The 10,020-nt window shown below is 39.4% G+C and overlaps 1 protein-coding gene across 2 annotated transcripts in view; it reads right to left on the bottom strand.

Moving 5' to 3' along the window:
* Positions 1–7,618, bottom strand: part of naalad2 (N-acetylated alpha-linked acidic dipeptidase 2) — a 12,098-nt gene extending 4,480 nt beyond the window's left edge. Inside the window, exons 1-16 of one of the 2 annotated variants that reach the window (XM_088427613.1) lie at positions 7,479–7,618; positions 6,187–6,295; positions 5,923–6,109; positions 5,573–5,674; positions 5,347–5,472; positions 4,974–5,054; positions 3,493–3,598; positions 3,316–3,409; positions 3,133–3,228; positions 2,716–2,801; positions 1,243–1,362; positions 1,079–1,161; positions 834–897; positions 691–758; positions 525–616; positions 301–391 (exon numbers count right to left, since the gene is read on the bottom strand). In XM_088427613.1, the coding sequence (XP_088283739.1) occupies positions 301–391; positions 525–616; positions 691–758; positions 834–897; positions 1,079–1,161; positions 1,243–1,362; positions 2,716–2,801; positions 3,133–3,228; positions 3,316–3,409; positions 3,493–3,598; positions 4,974–5,054; positions 5,347–5,472; positions 5,573–5,674; positions 5,923–6,109; positions 6,187–6,295; positions 7,479–7,560 (1,587 nt within the window). In that variant the 5' untranslated portion in view covers positions 7,561–7,618. The remainder of the gene's footprint in view (positions 1–300; positions 392–524; positions 617–690; positions 759–833; positions 898–1,078; positions 1,162–1,242; positions 1,363–2,715; positions 2,802–3,132; positions 3,229–3,315; positions 3,410–3,492; positions 3,599–4,973; positions 5,055–5,346; positions 5,473–5,572; positions 5,675–5,922; positions 6,110–6,186; positions 6,296–7,478) is intronic. The other variant, XM_088427614.1, reaches the window with a different exon arrangement.
* Between the last annotated feature and the right edge of the window lie 2,402 nt (positions 7,619–10,020).

Here is a 10,020-nt window from a genome sequence, read left to right on the forward strand (position 1 = left end):
CGGCGATGGACGGGGTACACCCAGAACTGGTTGTCGGCCAATTGCAGGGCACACGTGAACGAAAAACCATTCACACTCATAAAGACAACCAATGCCAATTTGGAGTGTCCAGTACTGTATACCCACACTGCATGTTTCCGGGAAAGTGAGATGAAACTGGATACCCGGACAAAACCGACAAACATGCAAACTCCACACAGGAAGTCGAGATGAAATCGAACCCGCAACCCCTGTAGTGTAAAGCGGTCCGGGTAACCAGTCTTTCACCCTCTCAAACTAACATAGTTAAGACAATTTTACCCTGTTCTTGGTGTATCTTGCTCTGCCCGCCGCAATTCCCAGACGGACAAAATAGGCTTCGAAATCACTTCCCGAGCCCAGCTTGCTGATCCTACACAACAGCACATAGTGGACCAAAGAGTAGGCTTAATAGTTTTGATTGCTAGAAGATGAAATGGATAAACTTCAATGAGCAAGTTGTGATTGTTTCCTTGTCAGTGCCTTGTAAGTCTTTTGTAACCTGCCTGGGCGCATCGCGGTCATTTGTCCAGTTGTCTTTCTTATGCCAACTTTCATACAGGGAAACTCCTTCCTCTCCTTTCTCCGGACTGGCTATCTGCACACATAAAGACAAGGGGACCTGTACAAAACTAGTTGCCAACCAAACTCATGCATTTTTTCGGTTTTTACCTGCTTGGTGATATTATACACTAACGTGTGCAGAGACGGCGTACAGTCAACCCTGAGCGTGTACATGCCTCGAAAAGACAAAAGCACAGGCCGTCTTAAAAGCAGTAGGCAGTACATACATGGGGGTAAATATTTGCACTTACCCTCTATGCCCGAGTCTGCATTGATGTAGGCCACTGCTCTCTCCTGAAGCAGTTTGGCATTGTCCTGTTGACGAATATGGAGTGAGCACTTCACGTTCATGTGCTCTCAGATTGTACACTGTACAACAAGTAGAGTATACGCTTCAGTCCTAGTATTTTTTAGCAGTGCACAGTACCAAAGCATTTCGACTGCATCATTTTTAGCCCGCTCCAAGTGTGAGAAAAGTATTTTTGCTGGAAACTACCTCAGCCCATTCTGTAGAGCCCAACAGTCCAAATTCCTCTGCATCCCAGCTGGCAAATATTATTGTTCTTCTTGGCCTCCAGCCTGCACACAGACGCATATTTTCATTGTGAGCTATTACTAGCACAGTGCTTGATATCACCTGTCAAGGGCATCCGGACTTACCCTTACTCAGAAGCCTGCCAGCACTGCGCACAGTTTCATGGACCAAAGCAGCTCCCGACATGGGATCGATTCCTCCAAAAACCCAAGCATCCCGATGTCCTCCCAGAATCACATACCTATCTATCAACACATGCCACAGTCAGAAAATGTTAGGGCTTTGATTAGGATTGAGACTGTTTAAAAGTTTTCAAAACTATTATTTGTAAAAGTAGTGGATTAGTCTAAAATACATTTCTAGTTTATTATTATAGAGATTGTGCTTTCCCATGTGAAGTTTACATGTTCTACCCGCGCTTCTATTTGTTTTCTTCAGGTACTTTGGTTTACTCCCATATTCCAAAAACGTGCATACGACAATCACTGAACACTCTGATTTGCTCATGAGTTGATAGTGAGTGTTAAAGATGGTTTGTCTTTATGTGCTTTCCAATTGGCTGGAGACGAGTACAGAGTTTACCCCATCTCAACTAAAATAGGATCAAGCTCACCAGCCACCCTAGTGAGGATGAGTGCTGTTGAAAATGTATTGATTTTTTATGATCGTCTTTTGTCATGGATTGTCGGGTACAAACCACATGATTCCAAAGACAGACACAATGGATGATGTTTTATTTTAATGTTATTTTCTTAGATTTTTTGGCCACTGAAAAAAGAAAAGAGCACATTCATCCTAATCATGGAAACTAAAGGTTGCAACCAGCACGAGGGACGAGTCTCAAATACAGCAGAAGGTCAATGGTTAAAACTGCATCTGTTAAAGTCTGAGGAAGACAATAAATGACTACAGCCACTTTAATTTTTGTAATTTAGTGTTTTGATCTGTCACAATAACACAATACTGTATATCATAACTTTGCAAAGAAGAAACATGATTCGGACAGCTTTAAGTGGGATTAAAAGAGATGAATTAAATCAATTGATTAGAGGGGGAGGGTGGCAGACTGGTTAGCATGTCTGCTTCGCAGTGGTTGGCTTCAGGATGTAGGAAACGGCTTTGAAGACAGTTGGCAGTGAATGAGTTAATCAAGCAAAGGTACTTCACATTAACATGATTGAACAACCGCTTTGCTTCCAACTTTGAGGAAACAGTTTGAGGAAAAGTCTTTCTCTTCTAGCATAGGTCTGAAAGAATTTGGTGTATTCGCTGCCGGATCTAACACAATTAGGATGAATGGATTGTGAGTCTGGTGTGTCAATTACACCAAGACTCAATACAAGACAGACCTCTTCCTAAAGAATCCCAATTTGGATTCATTGGATATGCCTGAATTTTGTAAAATCAAGCAAACTATCCCAAATGTTGAAACTACCTCTGTTCAAAATAAATGACAGAAGCCAATCTGTTGTCGTATCTAAATCTTTTGATCTGCCACAATGTCTCTAAATCTATGTAATGTATCTTCACAGCATTTATACATTTTTTAAATTAAAAAATCATAGTGTAGCAGCATCATTGGGTTCATGTCTCAATACCTGGTTCGAGAGCGCCTCTTATTCTTCCAATGACATTGTAGATCCTTGTCACCTGATTGTTAGTGTGGATGTTCATACGCACTAACCTAGAACAAGCACATTTACAAAGAACAATGTGATTTTACCAGAAAATAGAATGTTTTTGGAAACAATTCATTTCAACTTTAGTCAAATTTACACATTGTTTGTGGTTAGTGGTCAAACAGCCACGTGGGAATGTATGCGTTTCCCAAACAAGATACACTGCCTCTATTGTGCCTCATTTGGCATCTTTCCACTAGCTCATTAGCCAGAAGACAAACAAAACAGCAAGCAAATAAACTGGGAAAGACTCATGGATAGTTGGTTGATGGTGTAAGACTGCAGGACTGTCCTAAGAGGAAAGTGGACACAAGCCGCGCACCCCGAAGCACTTACTGATTCTTGAAGTCATCAGTAAAACCTGGACCGATTCTATAGGAGACATTTAAAGCTCCTCTCCAATGGTTTGGAGGAATTTGTCCCCCCATGTTCCTGTTGAGTGTGTGATCGGCAAAGTTAGTTTATTTGTTTAAATAATTTCCAATATCAACGTAAAGCAAAATGAGTAAAACAATATACTTGAGGAGGTGAAATGCATCGTGGTAGCCAATGGGATGCACAGGGATGCTGGGAAGTCCCACACCATCCTCAGGACGGAATCTGTATGTGTATTCTGCAAGAGAACAGACAGCAATCCCCGTGCTAGTCGATCACATATACATAGAGTATACATACAGTGTGTGTATACGCACATACCTTTGGCAGGGTAACCAGGTGTGAGAGAATCACCTGCTCCATTCAGGTTCATAACATTTCCTCTCTGAGCAGCACCACCTGGAAGGTTCCAGCCTTCAGGATAAGGCTGTCAATACCAAAGATAGCATATTTCCAATATCTTAATGCACATCATTCAAAGCAGGCCTATTCTGTCCTGTTCACAATTTAAAACTGATCCCAAGTGTCTTACAGTATAAGCATGTCTGTGTGGCATGCTCTGGTAGGAGTACCCCAAAGATTAAAAATGATAGCACACATTTCACTCTATTTTCGGCATGTTCATAAATTAGCCTGTTTTGAAGGTTATCAATCTCCCACAAATATTGTTACCGTGGGTGGGCTTTGGCTATTAGGATGAAGCAAGCAGCTACATTTTTTTTCAAGAAGTCCACCAAAAGTGAGCACCCATGAGAAAAAAAGTCAAAGCCTATTTTCACTCTTGAAGACATGACTTTATCTCCAAGCCACAAAATTCCACTTTTCAGTTCATTTGCAGATCCATAAATGTGGTGCATGCACATCAGCAAACATCAATAAATATGGTAAACCATGTCAATGTTTTGCGGTTTATCCAAGTTCTGAATATGTTGGTTATCGGAAGCTTGTCCGGGTAATGTTATTGGCTAATGGGACTATGATTCAATAAGCCGAACTGTCATTCTACACTTTAGCTTGCTCACAGACACCAATTTGTTGAATCTTCGGCTAGCTAAATATTTATGTATAATTTTCCATTTAACTCGTTCAGTGCCATGGACAAGCATTTTTGTCAGGTGAAACATTTAGGTTGTGTGCCAGTGACAAGACTACATCTACAACCACATGATTTTATTATTTTTTTTTTTTAATGAATGGATAGATGACACTTGTGGCCAGCCTTCCTCTTAATTTAAGCCAATCAAGCACTGTAGTAGTGTAGTTATATATACACACAAACTGATATTTTTCCATCAAAAACACTTTTTCATTGTTTTTGTTCATGTTTTTAACAAAAGGAAGGACTGTTGAGATGTTTCAGATGCCACTAATCTCCCCCAAATATTAGTGTCAAAGCCACTCTTGTGCAGAAAAAACATCATTTTCTCCTTTAGTCCAAAATGGCTTAGTGTCACTCAAATGACCTATTTTCAAACAGTGATTATTAACTAACACAATAAGATAGAATCTTACTTTCTTTTTTAGAGAAATAGTTGAATCCAATCTTTCTTTCATACAATCTTTCGCTACAAGATAAGTGTACATCGACATAGCACACAATATTTTCTTGACCTTGAAAGATCTGTCAAAATGCTCAAAATGGGCTTGCACTCTAATGGTTGGTTGCCTTTTCAGATAATGCTTGGCACTGAAAGAGTCACTGAGAGGCAATGATTTATGCACAAACAAATTAAAGTGCACTTTTATATTTATCTGCTTTTAGGTCGGATCATAAACCGACTGTGTTGCCTCATGCAATTCACCTTGACTCCATCGGCGCTGTAATCAGCAGGATCGGAGAACAAAATAAGTCCCTTTGCGCCTGCCAACATGGCATTCTTCACCTAATGAAGGACACAGGGACAGCAAATCCATAGTATTACAGTAAGTAATGCATTCAAGAGAAATAGCTTCCCCCCACAATTAAAAACTGTTTTTAGCTTTTTTAATATGTTTGGGACATGCTTTCATCACAATCTTACTAGTATTGATGACTACTTTATGGCACATCATTTTTAACTCATCCTGTTTTGTGGTGGACATCCTGACTCTTGGAAATGAGCAACCAGCAACTTTTTGAAACCTGACCTAGACAATAGGCTGATTTAAGAGTTAAATGCGGCGTGTGCTGCCTACCTTATTGCCTCGGAAGATCTTCCCGTATCTGACAATGACAATCTTGCCGGTCACGTTGATTCCCAGCTGCCTCTTCAAGAGGGAAAAGTCTTCAATGCGGCCATAGTTGACATACACCAAGTCCCCCTGGGCAGAATGAGAGTGTGGGCGACTTCTAACTGACTGCTTGCTTTTTGTTGTTTCAGCATAAATATTGTTAGTTCAACTCTTGTTGATGTTTGTGCACCTCAGGTTGTCCTTTAGCTGAGTAGGCACTGTAGGGAGGCACGATGTTGGTGACATCTTCATAACCCTCGGGAATGGGCTCAGCCAAGGATGTGTTAAAAACCTTAGGAACAAAAATGGGAAAACATTCATCTTTAGGGAACTAAACATTTTATTTGAGGTTTTATAATCTCTGTTCACATTTTTGCCTTTCAAAAGAGTTTTTTTTTCATGATTTTACCATTATAATGGAAGGTGTACTGTACACGAAAAACCACAGAATCTCTGCAATTGTCCAAATACTGTAGTTCTCGGTTGTGCACAGTTTTCAACATAATTCTCTTTATACTACTGTATGTGAATGCACATTACCTCATAGCCTTGTGAATTAACTATTGCTATGTAATTGGGTTGCGATACGTTGGGGTAGGACAGCAGGACATCGTATGGCACCATCTCTACTGAGTCCAAGCCAAATTCCTGCCACTCTTTCTGAACCTGTTCCGCATATTTCAGGTTCTGCTCTGTGCCGGACAGGTGGGGCAGGCGTGTAAATTTCCTTAAAAAGGAAAAAAAAAAAAATACTGGAGTATATTTCTCTTGCAATAGTCCATGACAGGATGAACAGCTTCTTACCTGAGATGCTCTCTGATCTTGCTAGGTTGCATTTCGTCTAGAAACTCTCGCAGATATTGACTGGAGGCCCTGTCAGCATAGGTTGGGTGGGTGGGCTTTGCAAACCAACCTAAAGCGTGTACACAATACGTGGCAGTTGGGAAATACACTAATGCAAAGTGTACTCAGCGCATGCCGCATTATTTCACCTCCAGAACAAAAGTTTTGATACTTATTTCAGACAAATACCAGTAGTGGCAATAATTAGTGCTAACGGTATTCAATAAATCAATACAACTAAAAAACGTATGCACCTGCCTAATTTTAAGTAATTAGTAATTATTGCACACTTTCTGTAAATTATATAAACTTCATTTCACTTCACTGTGTTTTTCTGCTATGTACATATTTATCTGAAATTGATGATCTGAACAACTGTTGGCTGCTCGAAAAACCACATCATCCTTCACACTATGTATGTAATATCAACAGCGGCCAGAAGCGGCGCCAAAAAAAAACAAAGCTCAAGCACAAACGTATTAACTGTTGAACTAAATCATCTCCAAAACATTATTTTGGGTGCAGCCCACGCAGCCCAGTACCAGTTGAGCCACGGACGCGGACCGGTGGTTGGGGACCACTGTCCTATAGGACTGTTTTGATATTATGAAGAATTAATTTTAAAGCTTTAAAAATCATCTGGCATAATGACAGTGAGGTATTACGATTTCAGAGGATGTTTAGTTTGTGGGGAAAAAATTGAAAAGGGACCCCTTTTGCTGGGGACCTGGGGGTAGCTGGGGTCCTCCAGGAATGGTCTGATGTATTGTTGCCAATAAGATTTTCTTTTTAAATAACTAAATAAAAATGATGTGAACTTGAAGTCATTTACAGTACACTGATTTGAAATCAACCCGAAGCGTTCATGGCCGAGCGAAAAACTTTTATTTTGGAAAAAAAAATAATTTATTTTGAAGGTGCCGTGCGCCGCTCAATGTTGGTAGATTACCGTAACTCCCAGAATGGAAAAAAATACTGGAGCAGTTGACTCGATCGCCTCGTCAGTGCGACTTCGAAATAAACTACTGGCCGCATGTGTGCACTTTCGCTGTAGTTGTCCTTTCGACTTCTCTTCCCGAGCAGTTTCCAATATTTGTTCCAAATCCATTTACATAATAAAAAAATATATCTTTTAAACTGCCCGTGTCCCCTTTTCACATCAAACGACATAACCGAAGCTTTAAATCACTTGCGTGCATGCAGTAGTTACATTTCTTGAGATGATGTTTATTAAATCTATTCGCGTGACTCACCTGCGATAAAACCCAAACAAAGCAAAGCTGTCACGGCCGAAATCCACCAGATAGAGCGGACGGATCTGCTACTTTTTGTCATGTTTTGCTGAACTCACACTCCTCACACAATAATCCAGTCAAACACGCGCCCCATATCAAAGGCCAGGAGGGACATATTGTGCTCGAATCCGGTTCGACCAAAACAGAGGAGGTGTGGCGTACGTGTTTCATCACTCGGTTCAGATTTATTCAAAGTTCTTTATTTTGGAAACTAAGATTTGCATTTTGACCTTTAAAACAGTCCTTTTGATTTAGACTAAGTAGAATTATATATTACTTGAAAATGTATCTGGGTCCAGAGGATTTAATTGTGTACAACCGCCTGACTATATAAAACGGACTAAATTCGACACACCGTTTACTGTATTCAGTGTTCAGTGGATAACATTTATTTACCCGACGCCATTGCAGATTCGACAACATAGACTTCAAACGGGCAGAAACATAACATGTAACATGACAGCCCCAAAAAGAAAAAAAAAAAGACTATATTGAATTTCTTCAACTTCATTTCGTCAGATGTTTGTACATCATAAAATCATCTGGGATCGATGGACATTATGAAGTAGATGTAAATTCTATTTTAAAACGATTATTTGGATAGGTGTATTTATTTTGTGCAAGCACTTGACAAAACAAAACATTGTCAATTCAATGCACTACTTTATTTCTGTTGTATTAGGAATGCATTTTATTCATTTATTTGTCAAATGATGTATACTGTATCATAAAATAGGCTAGTTAAAAGTAGGAGGTAAAATATACGTTTCTCTTTTATTCTCTCGAACTGCATTTAACAATAAGCATGAATTATTGCTTCATTAAAAACTTTTACAAAATAATATTAAATCAGCAAAACAAGCACATTATTTATCAATTTTCTCAAACAGTTGGTGTCTGAATTGTTAGTAAAATAATCAACAAGTCATTTAAATTATGAGAAAGTGCAGTAATGTTCTATTTATTACAAATTCTTTTTATTGCTTTCTTTTTTTTAAATTTGCCTAGTGTCCCTTGAATTTGGCCCTTGAGCACAAATGTGCGCGTGTGCATGTATGATTTTGAAGGAGCTGGAGTAGAAGACCCATATGCAAGAAGAATGTGCAAACTCCATGAAGGCATGACTCGCTCAAGTCCAAACGCTCAAAACTTCAAGTCAATCATCTTAAATATGAGGCACCTTATTGGCCTCAATCTCAGGCAAGGGCGTGCAAAGGTCATTTGATGGCCAGCGCCAAATACTTGATTTGGAATCACAACTTCACTACATCGTACTGTATTATTATTATATTATTAAAGCTGCATTTTTCTCAGACTCAGATAACATGCTTGAGCCACCCCAGCTGTGAGGTGGCAGTGGAGCTGATCTTTCATGTCGTGGACTGGAGCGTGAAAATAGAAGGGGGCTCTGTGCCCGCTGGAATGTAAGGAGGGGACTCCCCAATGTGCTCTTTCTATGCTGCTATCGAGAGTCCCACCTTTTAAGTTTCGACTAGCAGTCGTACATTTTTGGTATATTAAGACACATCAAGATTATAAGGCTCAAATATTCATGCAATGAGATGTTCATTTCAAGATGAATATAAACCTGTGCTTGTTCAAATGCAGGGGAGTCAAACTCATTTTTGTTGCAGGCCGTAATGTAGTTACAACTTCACTCATTGGGCCAGTTTTGATGGGGAAACTAAGTAAATGTTTAATCACCACATTGTATAATTGCATTACACAACAAATTGCTTAACTTGAAATCAAAAGTATACAAGTTTGTTGAATTATTGTTGAAGTTACTTTACAAATGTACCCCCCCCCAAAAAAAAAAAAAAAAACTTACAAAATATGGTTATTTGTTACACAAGACAATTTAAAATTTTGAAACTGAGTTTGGCAAGGGTCATAGAAGTTGACATGATTTGCTTTCATGGGTCACATAAAATGATATGCGACGTGGCGCATCTTTGACAACTGTGTTTGAACACAACAGTAATGACTGAACTTTAACTGCTTTTTCTGTCAACATGATCAGCTCATGCTTGGCAAAATGCTTCAAAAATCATTGGATAGCATCACAATGCAGATGGACAATGACTGCAAGCATACTCCAAAAGAAAGAATTGAAAAAAAAAATGGGGAAAATATTGTGCATTGGCCAAGTCAATCACCTGAATTAAATTGGATTGATCATGCATTTCACTTTAACGAGGTCAAAAGGAAGAGAAAATGCCCTGAAGCAAGCAGGACCCTAAGACACTTGCAGTGGAGGCCAGGCTGGGGGTTGACTTCAAGCTGATTTTGACCCCAAAGGATTTGAGGGTGAGTGTTTGGTCAAGTTAAAAAATAATACAGTAAATCAATTAGTTTTGACCCATTTTCCCAGATTTGGCTCACTGGTCATATGCACTGTAGTTGTTCTACTAGTGTTGTCAATGGTGTCCTAAGCATGTGTATTCGTAAATAGTACATGAACAATACATGTAAAACATTTCGGAGAAATGTTCTCATG

Source organism: Hippichthys cyanospilos, chromosome 11, assembly GCF_059441005.1.
Source record: "Hippichthys cyanospilos isolate Australia breed blue-spotted pipefish chromosome 11, RoL_Hcya_1.0, whole genome shotgun sequence".
NCBI lineage: Eukaryota > Metazoa > Chordata > Actinopteri > Syngnathiformes > Syngnathidae > Hippichthys > Hippichthys cyanospilos.